At 40.7% G+C, this 17,489-nt stretch overlaps 1 protein-coding gene across 5 annotated transcripts in view; it reads left to right on the top strand.

Moving 5' to 3' along the window:
- Nucleotides 1-16,631, top strand: part of LOC112249847 (ephrin type-A receptor 7) — a 78,404-nt gene extending 61,773 nt beyond the window's left edge. The window contains exons 8-17 of one of the 5 annotated variants that reach the window (XM_042321601.1): nucleotides 630-741; nucleotides 1,625-1,680; nucleotides 5,381-5,494; nucleotides 5,937-6,122; nucleotides 7,652-7,713; nucleotides 7,887-8,096; nucleotides 8,421-8,570; nucleotides 10,570-10,763; nucleotides 12,324-12,479; nucleotides 12,758-16,631. In XM_042321601.1, coding sequence (XP_042177535.1) covers nucleotides 630-741; nucleotides 1,625-1,680; nucleotides 5,381-5,494; nucleotides 5,937-6,122; nucleotides 7,652-7,713; nucleotides 7,887-8,096; nucleotides 8,421-8,570; nucleotides 10,570-10,763; nucleotides 12,324-12,479; nucleotides 12,758-12,872 — 1,355 coding nt within the window. In that variant the 3' untranslated portion in view covers nucleotides 12,873-16,631. Of the gene's footprint in view, nucleotides 1-629; nucleotides 742-1,624; nucleotides 1,681-4,042; nucleotides 4,620-5,368; nucleotides 5,495-5,936; nucleotides 6,123-7,651; nucleotides 7,714-7,886; nucleotides 8,097-8,354; nucleotides 8,571-10,569; nucleotides 10,764-12,323; nucleotides 12,480-12,757 lie in introns of those variants that run through there. The other 4 variants (XM_042321599.1, XM_042321600.1, XM_042321598.1 and 1 more) reach the window with 4 other exon arrangements.
- The last annotated feature ends 858 nt before the right edge of the window (nucleotides 16,632-17,489 follow it).

The raw sequence follows: 17,489 nt of genomic DNA, 5'->3' as shown, positions 1-17,489 counted from the left end.
ACAGGCAGAGATGATTAGTGTGTAGACCTTCATCAAAATGCCACTGATCTCATAGCTCCATTTATCCCATTTAGAAATATGGTTGAGTATCGTCCACAAGGAGCAGTAGGTCCCAACTAAAGTGCCAGGGCTCAGAAATCATTACTCTCCTCTCTCGCTGGTGTTTATATAGCAACTGAAGTGACTTGATTTAAAATGCATGAATTCTCCCAGTCATACACCATGTGCACTGACAGTGTAAAGTGCCTTAGCACCATTCTTTTGAGCAATTGGTGGTTTGTCAATGCAAACAGTCTAACAGCATAATAGGCTCTGAACGGGAGACAATCCAAACCGAATGTGTCATTGTTTCAAATGAAGGGCACCAGCATTACCATCTGGGACCGTTAAGCCCACTTTCTGAAACAGTGGAGGCGTGCATGCAGAGGGCCCAGAAATAGAACTAGCCTTCCGTGTCTCTGTGGTAAAGGGTGAGAAGGGGGTTATCAGTCTCCCTGCTCGCTACTCATTGGTTCTATTATGTCCTGCAGATTCCAATGCCTGATGTGCTGAATGTTCACACTGTGTGCCCTTTGTCTGTGTGTGTTTGTTTGTGTGTGTGTGTGCTTGCATGTGTGTCCCTCTCCAAGCATCCACCATTGTCTCCAGCGAGCAGAACCCCGTCATCATCATCGCGGTGGTGGCCGTGGCGGGGACCATCATCCTGGTCTTCATGGTGTTTGGCTTCATCATTGGGAGAAGGTACGCTCTCGCGGGCCCCATTGACTCTCCACTGCTGTGAGTCTCTGCTTGTCAGTTAGCCTTTCTGTCACTCACAGGCCTCCATAGCCGTGGAGTCAGTCCACCACACACCACAGGCACCCATCGTCTTTGGCATGCTGTGCTAATGGATTGTGATGCATCATTTTCCAGTCCTCACACTATGAAGAACAACTGACTCGGTTTTTTGCATGTTTATTTTTTTGTAATGGATCCATTATAGAGATAAAAGTACTCTAAAATTAAAGCTTTTGTCTCCGCTTTGTGCGTGTGTGTGCGTGTGTGAGTGTGTGCGTGTGTATGCCTGCATGTGTGTTACATCATTGGTGTTAAACAGTAATACACTCATGACACTGCCTGTAGCCGTCTCCTCCCAGATCAACCCTCCTGTGTGTCAGTCACCACCCTGCTCTCCTCCAGTGGTCCTTCATTTCTATGTGGATAGCATTTCATCACAGCATGCCTTACATGGGGGTAGAGCCATACACATGTTATTTCTATATCCATTTGACATTAACCTGCATGTCAATCATCACTCCATTATCAGTTCAGTTTGTTGGCAAACCATATTGTACAGTGCTATAGAACAACCATGTACTACGAATTACCTGCCCGAGGGTGCATTCAATACATCAATGTTACACATATAACAAGGACTACTAAACAGTCTTACAGAGTATGTATATGGAATACCAGCGGTGGGTACTTTAGTTCAACATCAGCAGCCAAACAGTGTTCCCATGCTTCTCAACTGTATCTGTACCTGCAGCATTGTGGCGCTGCATTAAGATTCTAGTAAAACAGACAGTCTTCTGCCTCGGCCCGATCAATTGATTGTGTGTTCCTCCGCCTCTCTCCCTGTCAGGCACTGTGGCTACAGCAAGGCAGACCAGGAAGGAGACGAGGAGCTGTATTTTCAATGTGAGTCCCTTCTTTCCTCGTCAGCTCACACACACATTGAAACATCTCACTTACAGCATGCTCCTGCCTGTCGCCTCACAGGAAGTGGGTCCAACAACATTGCCCCCAACTGAGTTTAAAAGTAATTGGCTAAGGTGTATGTAAACTTCTGACTTCAACAAAATGTACATACACCTTAGCCAAGTACATTTAAACTCAGTTTTTCACAATTACTGACATTTAATCCTAGTAAAAATTCCCTGTCTTAGGTCAGTTAGGATCACCACTCTATTTTAAGAATGTGAAATGTCTGGATAATAGTAGAGAGAATTATTTATTTAAGCTTTTATTTCTTTCATCACATTCCCAGTGTGTCAGAAGTTTACATACACTCAATAAGTATTTGGTAGCATTGCCTTTAAATTGTTTAACTTGAGTCAAACGTTTCAGGTAGCTTTCCCACAATAAGTTGGGTGAATTTTGGCTCATTCCTCCTGACAGAGTTAGTGTAACTGAGTCAGGTTTGTAAGCCTCCTTGCTCGCACACACTTTTTCAGTTCTGCCCACACATTCTCTATGGGATTGAGGTCAGGGCTGTGTGATGGCCACTCCAATACTTTGACTTTGTTGTCCTTAAGCCATTTTGCCACAACTTTGGAAGTATTCTTGGGGTTGTCCATTTGGAAGACCCATTTGTGACCAAGCTTTAACTTTCTGATGTCTTGAGATGTTGCTTTAATATATCCATATAATTCTCCTCCCTCATGATGCCATCTATTTTGTGAAGTACACCAGTCCCTCCTGCAGCAAAGCACCCCTACAACATGATGCTGCTACCCCCATGCTTCACAGTTGGGATGGTGTTCTTCGGCTTGCAAGCCTACCCCTTTTTCCTCCAAACATAATGATGGTCATTATGGCCAAACAGTTCTATTTTTGTTTCATCAGACCAGAGGACATTTCTCCAAAAAGTACGATCTTTGTCCCCATGTGCAGTTGCAAACCGTAGTCTGGCTTTTTTATGGCGGTTTTGGAGCTTCTTCCTTGCTGTGCGGCCTTTCAGGTTATTTCGATATAGGACTCATTTTACTGTGGATATAGATACTTTTGTACCTGTTTCCTCCAGCATCTTCACAAGGTCCTTTGCTGTTGTTCTGGGATTGATTTGCACTTTTCGCACCAAAGTACTTTCATCTCTAGGAAACAGAACACGTCTCCTTCCTGAGTGGTATAGCGGCTTTGTGGTCCCATGGTGTTTATACCTGCGTGCTATTGTTTGTACAGATGAATGTGGTACCTTCAGGTGTTTGGAAATTGCTCCCAAGGAAGAACCAGACATGTGGAGGTCTACAAAGTTTTTTTCTGAGGTCTTGACTGATTTCTTTAGATTTTTCCATGATGTCAAGCAAAGAGGCACTGAGTTTGAAGGTAGGCCTTGAAATACACCTCCAATTGACTCAAGCTTCTAAATCCATGACATAATTTTCTGGAATTTTACAAGCTGTTTAAAGGCACAGCCAACTTAGTGTATGTAAACTTCTGACCCACTGGAATTGTGATACAGTGAATTATAAGTGAAATAATCTGTCTGGTAACAATTGTTGGAAAAAGTAGATGTCCTAACCGACTTGCCAAAACTATAGTTTGTTAACAAGAAATTTGTGGAGTGGTTGAAAAACAAGTTTTAATGACTCCAACCTAAGTGCATGTAAACTTCCGACTTCAACTCTAGCATCTGGTTGGTATTTGATAGATACATCTATTGAGCAGAGGACACGAGGCTCCAAACTGCAAACACATGAATATGAGAGTTGTCAGAGACAGTGATCCAGGGCAGAGCTGAAAGAGAAAATTCTTCATAAAAAATGTAAAGGCCCAACTTTTCAGCCACTTTGGTAGGATAGGAGGATGCTGTCGACCTCCTGGTGGTACTCGGAGTAGAGATGTAGAGATGTACACACATATTTACTCTATCCCAAGGTTCCTCTTCTAGGCTCCTTTAACCAATACACACACACGGACACACACCACCCCATCCTAACGATGCCCCTAGAGATGCAGCCACAGACATCTTCCCAAGCGAAGCCCAAATGATCTGTTGCTGTAGGCAAACTGCTGATTGTGAAACAAAGGTTCAAGGTGTCACATTTCCACAGTGGTAGAAAGAGGGCTGTGTTGGCTTTTCGCAATCCTCGGCTGATAAGTACCTGACAGATCATGCTGCAGGAAGGCACAGGTCCTTCAGCTAAAAACAGTGGGAGATAGAAACGCAAACAAGAGCTCTCCGCTGTGTGTTGTTGGGCCTAATAGAGGGACTGGCAGGGTGACAGAAGCCAGATAGTGCGTGAATTCAACATGTAGGCCCAATTTGTCCTCTGTCTAGTGCCCGGAAGTCGTGGTAAGATGTCTCCCTATCAGATCCAGTGACAGCTTGGATGGACAAAACAATTATAGGATGGATTGGAGGGAAATATCAGCTGCCATCGCTGGAGCTCCTCGCTGGAACACAATGTGTTTGTGTTTATGTTACTGGATAGGCCAACATGGCTTTCCAGGATGTATGCAGAGGATATTATAAAATTAATGTTTGTCATTATTGAGCCTGGAGCTGATTAGTCATTTAATGATGGTGTTTGGTGTGTCTGATTTCCTTGTTTCTGTCTGTACTGTGTTTTCGCTGTGTGTTACTCTTCCACTATGTGCATCTCATTAAATAGCTTGTGGTATTGAAGTTGGCAGGTTATGTTATAATTAGGTATAATTTGATATGAACAAATTAGGTCAGTGGAACACAGTCATGTACAATAACCCTGTAATTTATTAGTGTGGTATTATATACATGGGAAGAACTACACTGCTTCTTTCTCAGGCAGTGGCTTTTTTTTACCCTACAGATGTAGGATCTTAATTTGAGCCAGTTTGCTACAGCAGGAAAATAATCCTTCAGCAACAGAAATGATCTATTATTATGTGGATTATAATTAATGGAATTATTTATAATCCACATTTTTCGTTAGGGCGTCAAGTCTGACATTTTAAAGTTGAAATGACAAACTTTAGAATCCTTTTTAAAATTTGAATACACATTTCTGTTTCTCAGCAAATTGTGAGTGATCAAATTAAGATCATACATCTCTATGTGCGCATGAATATGTATGAACCTTTCCAGTATCATTGTGTTATAATCGTAATATTGTACTAGTTGTGATAGAACTAAAGTCACCATTATCTGGGTAGCAAAATCCAGAAGGTTATCAAGTCACAGACCATAAGAAAATAACTGTCTTCTATGACTCGTATTACAGTATATGAGGGATTGCCTTACCAGACTTTTAAATTCACTGGCAGAGCTTGAGAGACTTAGCTAACTCAAAACCCTGCTCAGTATAGCAGACAACTTTCGCAGCAAATCCCATTCTAGGCTGCTGAAATCCTTGTCGCTCCTTTGTGAGGAGGTTAGGAAGAAAATATAATAACGTTTTCATTTCTATTGGAGGAAAATAAAAAAGGAGTAACATAAAATAATAAATGTCTGGTTTATGGTGTTTGTAGAAAGACCTTTTGACATGGATGCTTTCCATCAGCGGGCTGTTTAGCAATTCCTTCTGAATGGTTGCCCTTGGTAATGGTGTGCCTGTCAAGCTCCCGGCCAGCCTGGTGCTCTGTATGCATATTTAATCGTAACAGTAATCCCCTTACCTTTCTACAGTTAAATTTCCAGGCACCAAAACATACATTGACCCTGAAACCTACGAAGACCCGAACAGGGCTGTCCATCAATTTGCCAAGGAGCTGGACGCGTCCTGCATTAAGATTGAGCGAGTTATTGGAGCAGGTGAGTCTGGCTGATATCTCCCAGCTCTCTCTGTTTAGTCACGTATACTCATACATCATAATGACAACCACATATTTACACCTTGAATGGGGACACGGTTTATCCTTACCGTATATTGATAGTGGGGAAAAGTTCATTGCAATTAATGTGTGGCCCTGCTACTTTGTAAAAGGCAAGACAATAGCAAAGCAGCTCACAGCTGATAAATTGCTGCCACAATAGTTTTAGAGATGCAGTCAATGAGAGTATCTATATATCCACAGCTTGTCTTATTATGTGTCCCTGCTTCACTCCCCAGAGCAGAACAAGATGTCCTACTCCAATTTGTTTTGTCCAGCAGCGCAGCTGTTTTGTCTGAAAACACACTAAGCGCTTTGTCAAAACATGAAATGCTAGTTTTTCTTAAGGGTCATGACAGGTTATGTCTCTGTCTGTCTCACAGGAGAGTTTGGGGAGGTGTGTAGTGGACGGATGAAGCTCCCAGGGAAACGGGACACGTCAGTGGCCATTAAAACCTTGAAGGTGGGCTACTCTGAGAAACAGAGGAGAGACTTCCTTTGTGAGGCCAGCATTATGGGCCAGTTTGACCATCCCAATGTTGTCCATCTGGAGGGAGTGGTGACCAGAGGTAAGGACTGCATTCTTTTACATGCACACACACACACACACCCACACACGCATACACACACGCACACACATGACTAAAGCTCTAGCAAGGAATTAGAGCAAATGCACTCAAAGACCATGCTTTAAGGTCACATAAAAAGTCAATATTTCTTGTTTTTAGCTTGCATTTCAAGTGTTAAATTGCTACAGTCATTATAAACGGAATGTACAAAACATTAGGAACACCTGCTCTTTCCATGACATAGACTGTCCAGGTGAAACCTATGATCCCTTATTGCTGTCACCTGTTAAATCCAATTCAATCAGTATAGATGAAGGGGAGGAGATAGGTTAACTAAGGATTTTTAAGCCTTGAGACAATTGAGACATGGATTGTGTGTGTGCCATTCAGAGGGTGAATGAGAAAGACAAAACATTTTAGTGCCTTTGAACGGGTTATGGTAGTAGGTGCCAGGCGCACGGGCTTGTGTCAAGAACTGCAAGCCTGCTGGGTTTTTCACGCTCCACAGTTTCCCGTGTGTATCAAGAATGGTCCACCACCAAAAGGACATCCTGCCAACTTGCCACAACTGTGGGAAGCATTAGTCTACATTGGCCAGCATCCCTGTAGAACACTTTTGACACTATAAGAATATTTTGAAGATAAATACACATCCTAGAGGATGAGAAGACGAGAGTAATAAACTAAATATAGTACTAATGGTCAATAGGGAATTGTCGATGTAAATAGTTGGTCTTCAGTTCAACAGCTGTTTAGAATCTGTGGAATGTCAGTCCTGAACTCAGAGCTACGTTTGCTACGTGTGCTACGTTCTGTACATTGAGTCGGGAGCAGGATACTTGTTATTTGGCCATTGGCCCAGTCGTACTGCAAGGACTTTCTGATTGGTCAACCCCAGGCTAGGGTGGGGGGTTATAAATGGCATCCTGTTCCTTTGTTCGGTGGAGAAAAGCTGAGGACAGGGGAGACTAAATATCTACCTCCTAGCATAACATCTTGATTTGTCCTCAAATAAACCTATTTTTCTCCCCCTGATTTGCTTTGGAGTTTGTGTTATTGAAGAATAACATCAATTGCTAACAACACCTTGTAGTGTCCATGCCCCGACTAATTGAGGCTGTTCTGAGGGTGAAAGGGAGTGCAACTCACATATTAGGAAGGTTTTTCTAATGTTTTGTACATTTAGTGAATCACGTGAATGTGTGAAAAGGTCTAGTTGCCAGACCAACTGCGAGAGGAAGACATGAGAGGAACATTTTACAATATATTTTGCTAGCTGTACAATGTGAAAGTGCTCCAGTCAAGAGGAATGACATTGAGAAGTATCTGATTGAATTAGCCTTGCTCCCTGTTTTCTTTTTTCTAATTTAGACAGCCTAATATAAGGGGCAGATGTTAACACTTAATTACAAACAAACGGCTCAAAATAACACTGAGGCGGAAATGTATTTTTAGCAGGCCGTCATTAATAAACACTTGCAAGCCATATTTATGAGTCAATTAACGGAAAGTGTCACCTTTGTTTTCAGGAAAACCGGTGATGATTGTGATTGAATATATGGAAAACGGCTCATTAGATGCTTTCCTCAGGGTGAGAACCTTTCAATGCATTTAAATGGCAAATCCCTTACCAGTTATACATGTATAATACAATATGTTCCCAATAAGAGCTTCTTATTCTATGAATAAAAGCACTGCAATAGATTTGTGACCTGGATCTCACTGGATCTTGATTAGCTGACGGTTGTCCTCTGTTGTGTACAGAAACACGATGGTCAGTTCACAGTGATCCAGTTAGTGGGGATGCTGCGGGGTATAGCAGCGGGGATGAGATATCTCTCTGACATGGGATATGTCCATCGAGATCTGGCTGCACGAAACATCCTTGTCAACAGCAATCTCGTATGTAAAGTATCTGACTTCGGCCTGTCAAGAGTGATCGACGATGATCCCGAGGCTGTCTACACAACAACGGTGAGTCAATTAAGCCAGCCCCGTATTACTTTCCCTTCCTAGACACCTTGCGCTCTCTCTGAATACTCAAATCCAGCCAACAGCCAATGCATGAAAATGTAGTATAAAATATGGATGCATGCCCATGCATGCCTGTGCTAGCTAGCTATTCAATATGCAAAGCATGCAGTCTATGTGGTAGAGTTTTTGCTTTGAAAGTTTTCAAGTTTTGCTGACCCTGTGTGCAGAGTTATAACTCTATTTTAATTGATGTTTTAGGGGAAGATGCAGGATATAATGAATGTGATCTTTACTCCAGCCATTGACCTGCATTTTACTGAACAGGGTGGAAAGATACCTGTTCGATGGACAGCAATGGAATCCATCCAGTACCGTAAATTCACTTCCGCTAGTGATGTGTGGAGTTATGGCATTGTCATGTGGGAGGTCATGTCCTATGGGGAACGGCCTTACTGGGACATGTCCAATCAAGATGTGAGTTGCTCTCTTACATAAAGTCAATTATACACCAAATGTCATGTCAGGTTTCACATGTAGCTCAGGGACTAGCTACCATATTGCCCAGGGGTTAACAGAATTAACAGAATTCTTATAAATGATTTAAACATGGGCCACAATTACTATTCAGAGTTAAATGAGGTGGATTGTTAGGTTTTAATTGATTCCGTTTTAATCAGAGATTGATATTCATAAAATGTATATATGATAATATAAAGAAAAAGAGTAGCTACCCAGCATACAAATAATTTTCTGACTTCAAAACGGCTTTTAACCTTTATAATGAGTTAGGATAATGAAAACCAAATTTGCCATTAGCTGAGTTCAATAATTCCAGAGCTATTTACTTAGTCATGTAGAGCCTTTAGTTTGAACTGCAGTCATTGCTTTGTTTCAGCTAAATTGGAACAGATGAACATTGCATAGCTGTTCATCATGCTGATCAGAAAAGTGGCTTTAGAGGAGTTTGGCCGCCAATTCAAACACCAGTAACGATGATACTTACAGATGTAGGATCTTAATTTAATCTAATTTTGTAGCAACTGAAAATGTGAATTATTATGTGGATTAGAATTAATGGATATTTTTTGTAGGGGTTGATACATTTTTTGTTAGGGCAAAACAAGTCTGATATTTTAAGGTGGAAATAAACTTTAGAAGCCATTTTAAACTTAGAATACACTACAAGTTTACAGGAACAGGAACATTCTCAGGAACGAATGAGAGTGATCAAATTAAGATACTACATCTATAAGTAGTAACATTTTTACATTTTTTATTTAACCTTTATTTAACTAGGCTAAGAACAAATCATGATTTTACAATGACGGCCTACCCCGGCCCTCCCCTAACCCCGACGATGCTGGGCCAAATGTGAGCCGCCCTATGGGACTCCCGATCACGGCCGGTTGTGATACAGCCTGGGATCAAACCAGGGTCTCTAGTGACGCATCTAGCACTGAGATGCAGTGCCTTAGACTGCTGCGCCACTCAGGAGCCCAAAATCCACCAATGTTTGCAAATACTAGTCTGGGAGATGCTTCAGTGTTAGTTGTCTCCCTTGGCAAAGTTAAAGATGATATAATCCAGTAGGACAAACATTCTTCTCCTCAGCAGAAAAAACTAAAAAGGATTATATTACTCTCAACTCCTCCTAATGGGAAGCCTGCTGATTGAACAATCAGCTGGTAGAAATACTAAACATGATTAGCCATTTTAGTGCTTGACAGGCATCAATGTCAGGGATTTCAGTTCCTCTGTCAAGATGTTGGCAAACAGCTCCTCTGGGATACACAAAGAGAAATATTTACATTTCCTCAACAGTTTCAGTGTTTCGACACTTTTCCTTCCGTAGTTCAGTGTTGTTTGAATAGCCCTGACAGGAATAACAGATTAATATTTGCAGAAAATAAATCCTAGAATAGAGGAAGAGACTGTTGAGTCTCAAATCAAAGTTTCCCATTGCCCCTAATGTTAAATGTTCTCACGCCATAGACTTTCAATGGACTTGGTTTTGAACTATTGACACAGTGAGAATGGATGTAGCTTTAAGGATATGCAGATGCCCCCCTATTGATGAGACAAACAGTATAAATTATGCATCTAAAGGAAAAAAGTGCCACTGTTGGCTAAATGAATTACAATCATGTCTATTGGTTCTTTATAACAGACAGGAGCAGTTCTTCCAGTGACTAATCTCAGTGCCATACAGGGACATACTATTGCTACTCTCAATAGCTCCTCATTTGGGTCCTGCTACTCTGTGTCCTTGTGTCTCACCATCATCTTTACATGCTGACACTGAGCGATGAACATCCGGTTTGGCTTGTTTCCCCTCGATGTACCACGTCTGTATATAGGGAACCACAAAAGACTTATGTACTGACACTTCCTGTTTATCTTGATTACAGGATGAAATGGTAATGAACTGTGTTTATGTGGTGGTAATGACTCTCCTGTGTTTCGGTTTTCCCAGGTGATAAAGGCAATAGAGGAGGGGTACCGCCTCCCTGCTCCCATGGACTGCCCTCCAGGCCTGCACCAGCTAATGCTGGACTGCTGGCAGAAAGACAGGGCTGATCGACCCAAATTTGATCAAATAGTTGGCATCCTTGATAAGATGATTCGCAATCCCAATACCTTAAAAACCCCTTTGGGAACATGCACAAGGTAAGGAAAGCTTGTCTCATTAACCCTATGACTGAGCACTACAAAACTCTAATGAAATAAATTGAATTTTCAGCTTCATTCATTAGATTTGACCATGTTTGCTACAGATGTAGAATCTTAATTTGACCTACAGGTAACTGCCAAAATAATAGAAACACTTGAGTAAATGAGGGATACAAAGTATATTGAAAGCATGTGCTTCCACACAGGTGTGATTCCTTAGTTTATTAAGCAATTAACATCCCATCATGCTTAGGGTCATGTATAAAAATGCTGGGCAAGACATTATTTTGGCTACCATTGCTATGCCCCCATAGGATGACAATGCCCCCATCCACAGGGCACGAGTGGTTACTGAATGGTTTGATGAGCTTGAAAATGATGTAAACCGCATGCCATGTCTGTCTCAGTCACCAGATCTCAACCCAATTGAACACTTATGGGAGATTCTGGAACAGCTTTTTCCACCACCATCAACAAAACACCAAATTATGGAATTTCTCATGGAAGAATGGTGTCACATCCCCCCCCTCAATAGAGTTCCAGACACTTACAGAATCTATGCCAAGGTGTATTAAAGCTGTTTCAATGCCCTAGTAAGATCATTTCTGTTGGTGTTTCCTTTATTTTCTGGCAGTTACCTGTATATTGTCACAGCAAAATAATCCTGTGTTTAGTTCACAATGTTGCTTGATTGGTGCTTAGGCTGGAAACGTTGTCAATAAAGAGGTGAATTGGGAACTTTAAAAGTATACTACAATTTTAGCCAGCCAAAAGTAGGCTACATGATGAGTGCTATATTGTTTATATAACTGTGCGTTTTCAGTGAATTTATGTCAATCACGAAGCTCATCTAGATTTCCTGCCGAGCAGGAAAATTCTCAGCAACAAAAGAGTGATCAAATTAAGATCCGCCATCTGTTTAAGACTCTGGAAGTATGTATTGTTTCTTCATATTTCATTCCTATGGACCTACATTAGTGGACAATTCAGAGCATCCAATGGTTGATTTATCCATAGGAGTTCACAGATGAAAGATAAATCCCTGAGAATCAATAAGCCAAAGCAGCTTCCATGGCTTTATGGTCAATAGCAGGGCTTTTAAATCAATCGCTGTAATGAGTTCCTGGGACTTTCAGGTGCTGTGGGAACTCTGGACCCCACTGTGACATTTGTCAAATTAATTATATTTACAGTCTGAACACAATCTCTCTGGGTGAGATTGAGAACGTAACCCCCCTGAAAATGTAAAAAAAAACTATTTCGTTTCTTGGGGCCATTGTGGAGGTTTGAAGCAAAAATTGCCATCCAACTGATGTTGAGGGTTTTTGATAGTTACTTAGCACACATATTTGCCTGAAAAAGAGGATCAGATGGCATAGTCACTTTTGAATTTGATATTGAAGTGTAAAAAATGTGTTAATTTATTTTTCACCTGCAATTTACTGCACCCCGGGATGTCTTTGGCTGTCTTTGTATTTTGTTTCCAGCTGAATTTGTATTTTCTGTAGGAATGTTTTTGCATAAGATGTTAATGTCTTTGTCTTGCTCATCCCACAGACCGATTAGTCCCCTGTTAGATCAGAGCACACCAGACTTCACGACGTTCCGCTCGGTGGGGGAGTGGCTGGAGGCCATCAAGATGGAGAGATACCAAGACAACTTCACCGCCGAAGGCTACAGCTCACTGGAATCTGTGGCCAGGATGTCAATCGAGTAATGAACTTTAAAACACTTGTGGATGCCAAAGCCACCATAGCCAGTTCTGGAGAGTTATTTTATAATTATTTTCTCATTCAAAATCCTTGGATATGCCCGAACTGAATTTAAATTTCATCATTTTGATTCATGAACAAGCCTGTCGAGTTTTACATGTATTTTTTTAATCCTCCATTTCTCCTTTAATGAAATACCTAGTGCTATAAATCATGAGACGTTTTGAGCATCTTTGTGTTACAGTGCTGTGATTTTTGATTGGTTGTCTTGTCTTTCAGGGATGTGATGAGCTTGGGGATCACTTTAGTGGGACATCAGAAGAAGATCATGAGCAACATACAGACTATGAGAGCCCAGATGCTAAATCTCCACGGCACGGGCATCCAGGTGTGATGATAGACTACAGTACCCCCTGTGGACAGGGGGGCAAAGAGCTATATAGAGCAGCGCTAGGGCAGAACTTCCCAGGATAATCATAACAAATCATGTGACGTGACGTCGTCTCCTGTGTCTGACTCTGTTTTTCCGGATGTTATCGGAATAAAAATCATTCCTTTGTTCCTTGGCAAAGGATTTAACCCCTCTTTAGAACGGGTACTAAGGAGAGATTGAGAGAATACTCCCTGGACATGATGCCGCTCTGAGAAACTCAACCACAAATAGAGATGGAGCTTTGGAAAAGGAGTTTTATCCATATTACCTTGTTCTTTTAACCTTATGAATTTTTGGGGGGAGGGCACCATGAAAATGGATTTCACTTAAAAAAGAAAAGAAATCCCAGCCGAAACTTTTTTCCCTTGCAGTGTTTAAAAAATATATTTTTTATTCTAGTTTGTTAATTTTATTAGTTTCAGAAGGCACAGTGATATGGTCTGGTACGTAAAGTAATCTAACATCTTTCTTTCGCGTTACAATTTTTTCTTCCTTTTATTTTGGACTTGACAACAGGGTAAACGTTCCCATCAAAAGGACAGGGAGGATGAATATGGTGTCTGAACATTTTGGTGGAGATGGTTTCGACCAGTTTGTCTTGAGACACTACTGCCTGTTTTAACTGTTTGCAGTGAGTTGTGTTTTTTCTCCCTGATGTTTCTGAAGTGGAAATGGCATCCTGCACCTCAGATCAGTGACTTCAAGGATAGTAGTATTCACTTGGTTTTTTCAAGCTTGTAAGAGTGGCTTGTTGTATGAATTTTTCTGAAGACAGATGCTCTCGTTGTATTTGAAAACATTTCAAATTTGTATGTAGGAATTGCGAAACAGTATGACACCAACAAGGCAATTCGATTTCAGATTGATCACAACTTTTATCTAATATCAAGCATCACATTGGCAATGTTTATGTTTACCACATGAATTATTTGACCTTATTGTCCAATATACTTTCAATCTGAAATGTTTTGTTGTTGAATTATTTATTTGAACGTTTCCGCAGACAGCACTATAGAAAGGTTGAAACTTAAAGGACTTGATCCACTGCAAAGGGTTTGAAATGCCTAAACAAGCATATTTTTTGTTGTTGCAGCAAATGGTATTTGTTTCCTATTTTGGTGAAAACAGTTGTCAAGGGTGAATCTATGAAAGGCTGTGTATGTTCGTTCTACAAGTAATTGTCCCTTAAAACGAATGTATTCCCATTATTTTTCGGCACTTCTATGGCAAGTTTTTTTGCGATTCACTGAGACAGTCTTTTGTAGGGTTGAATGGACAAGTTCCCTTTTTTCTTTGTGGTATCCTGTCATCCTGAACTTGAATAGATCAAATCAAGTGCATTCACAGTGATGGTTAACGCAGTCAGTGTAGGGTAGAATATTGAACAGAGCAATAATTAGCCCAGGTGGAAATGGTCCTCTGAGATTTTAAGGTGCTGGGTTTTATACAAATATCAGTTGTGCTGGGAAAATTATTTGGAAATGTTCTGTCACCAACAGGAAAAAGGAATATGTATTGACCTTTTTCCAGTTGAAGATTACCTGGATTATAGGGCTGGGACGATAGATTGGTACAGTACAATACCGAGTTATCAAATAATGAAATAGTAATGCCACTTACGAAATGGTATACCGTGGCATGCTAATGACTTAATAACAATGTCACAGAGTATGAGTATGTTTGGAATATATGGCTGTTACAGTGGAGTGAAATGACATTCAACCAGCGGAGAGTCGTACATATTAGTCATGACATCATCTTTTCCATTGCAGCACACTGCATTTGCAGGCGTTCAGTTCGGTGTGAGGTACACTAACTACACTAACTAATATTATCATAATATATTGAAAATCCTAATACTCCTTATTATGATGCTCATACTCTGAAAATCACATAGCGTCCCAGCCATATGTTTATTAATGTGTCTCTGCTCAAACCTTTCCAGGCAAACAGGGTGATGTAACATGCATAAAAGTGTTTTCTAGGCTTTTTTCCTTAACTTACCTGGCCCTTCGCATGTTAATCACGGCACAGAGATAAGGAATGGGCTCTGCAAAGATGTGCTAAAGAGCCAACCTAATGGTGCCATCGCAGTCTTCTCTTTCTACAACAAAATGAATGTTATCACGTTGAATATGTCTCCAGCACTCTGATGGTCAATTCACTCATTTCTTTGTCATTTAAAGTAAAGAAAATATAGGTATTTCCAATTGCAATTATATTCAAGGCTGTCTTTATGGACTGATCATAGATTCAGATTTTCAAAGCTGCAGCTTTTCCCAATGGTTTATTTAAGATGCCTTTTAATATGCCTGTAGATTGAATTGGTCTTCAGAAAACCAACCTTGAAACACTATCATGGACTATGGCTGCAAGCTTAGTTTTTGTAAAGCCATTAGTGACTTTGTCTATTTTTTCCTAGATTACTTTCCATTGTGCTCGGTCCAAAGGGACTCACACCTGTGGGGGGGTACCCAGGGAATCAGACCATGCCCAGCCCGCTCTGGGCCCCATGTCACAGACAGACCCATTCTTTATCCATACAGCAAAGCTCAGCAATTGGGAACATGCCAGCCCTTTGAATTGAATACCAGCGTAAAGTCATTCAGTCAGCATAAAACTCCCCAGTTCACAGGAAGGCAAGCAGGCTCTCTCTCTCTCTCTCTCTCTCTCTCTCTCTCTCTCTCTCTCTCTCTCTCTCTCTCTCTCTCTCTCTCTCTCTCTCTCTCTCTCTCTCTCTCTCTCTCTCTTTACTCTCCCCTGCTCTGATCTCCAACAGCGGGCCCCTAGGGGCCTTCACACCCCGGAGCTGGAGGCCCCCACTCCCTCTCCTCCCTCTCTCTCTGAGTCTGGGGTCCTGTAGAGACAGCAATTTTGAGCCAAATTGAGATTAAGACCTGGATACAATCGATCTGCCATATAAATAATCTGTAACCTTCACAGGCCTTCACAACCTTCCATCCTCATGGTTCCTCTCCGCTTTTACTTTGTTTCTTACCTGTTTTCTTGTTGAGGATGTTCAAGTGAATATATGGGGATGTTGTTCTCTTTCAACAAAGCTGAATGCAGTTTGTGTGGTGAGTTGATTGGATTCAGGAATGAGAACACATTTTAAATACAAAGTAGAATGGTTATTATTTTCAAACCTTTTGGACAAACTGTTGGAAATTGTGGACACGCCTTTGCAATGCATAGGTGTTGGATGATTCCAAAGAGTTCAGCACTGTTGATTGTGTCAGAAAGATCTGAGGTCCGAGGGGAACTTTGTATATGTTCTAATTGTAAAACCTGTACATTTTTATTTATATAGTTGTCTTTTTACACATATTACTCTGTAGTGAGCTCTGAATACATTGAAAATGCACTATATTTTTCTATCTCACTTGCAGATGATTATTGTCACCCAGAAGATTTCAGTTGTACATACTTTCTCATTTAGGACCAAAGACAGGTTTTCCATCTAGAATTGTATTTTGTTTTTATTTTCTCTTTTAGTTTAATGTACAGTTATATGAATTGTCAATGTATTATTTATTTTTTTCTGTGATGAGAGTATTGAGTATTCATCGGTCAAGAGTATTTTCCCCAAACAGCAGAACTTTAAAATCATTACTTCTTAGACAATTTCCTGTTACATAGGACATTTCTTTTTTGCTTTGTAACCTTTGTAATAGACTGTACATATATTTTTGGAAATATAATACAATCTCTATAGAAATCTTTTGTTTCTCATTGGATTCTTTTCCATCATAAATAGCTACTATTATAAAGGATTTCCATGTAACCGTGGTACAACCTTTGCTTTTAAACAGTTTCAAAGAGTTTAATATATTCATCAACACACACACCATTTTGTAAATCATTAATCCGTGTTCTTTGAAAGTTAAAGTAAGAATACAATCGAAGTAGTTTTGATTCAATCTAAACAAATGTGATACATGACTGTTTGTGTTTAGTGAGTGAGTGAGTGTGTGTGTGTGTGTGTGTGTGTGTGTGTGTGTGTGTGTGTGTGTGTGTGTGTGTGTGTGTGTGTGTGTGTGTGTGTGTGTGTGTGTGTGTGTGTGTGTGTGTGTGTGTGTGTGTGTGTGTGTGTGTGTGTGTGTGTGTGTGTGTGAGACTGAGTGACCTGGGAGGGTACAGTCTATATGAAGAACAATAGCTGGGATGTTGTCATTAAGAAGACATTACTAAACCTCCAACATTGCACAAAACATCTAATTAAGCTCCATCCTGAGGGATTTTATACAAAGGAATCTTAATCGATTTATAAGGATTATATCTCCTGTTGTTCTAATATTTATTTTATTAAGTTGGAATGGTATCAACATCTCGTCCCACGGGCTGATGGACTGCAATCATTATTAAGGGTTGCACCCCAAATAGCACCTTATTCCCTTTATAGTGCACTACTTTCGACCTGTGCCCATAGGGCTCTGGTCAAAAGTCGTGTACTATATAGGGAATAGGGTGCAATTTGGGATGCATCCATAGTGTATATTTCTAGGGGAGTTTGGCCCCCATCCATGCATTTTTGGGTGACTAGGAGAGGCTCTATGGCTACTCCTCTGTCACCACTAA

Source organism: Oncorhynchus tshawytscha, linkage group LG05 (assembly GCF_018296145.1).
Source record: "Oncorhynchus tshawytscha isolate Ot180627B linkage group LG05, Otsh_v2.0, whole genome shotgun sequence".
Taxonomy (NCBI): Eukaryota; Metazoa; Chordata; class Actinopteri; order Salmoniformes; family Salmonidae; genus Oncorhynchus; species Oncorhynchus tshawytscha.
The sequence above is the reverse complement of the archived record's forward strand: the minus strand, read 5'-3'. Positions and strand labels throughout refer to the sequence as shown.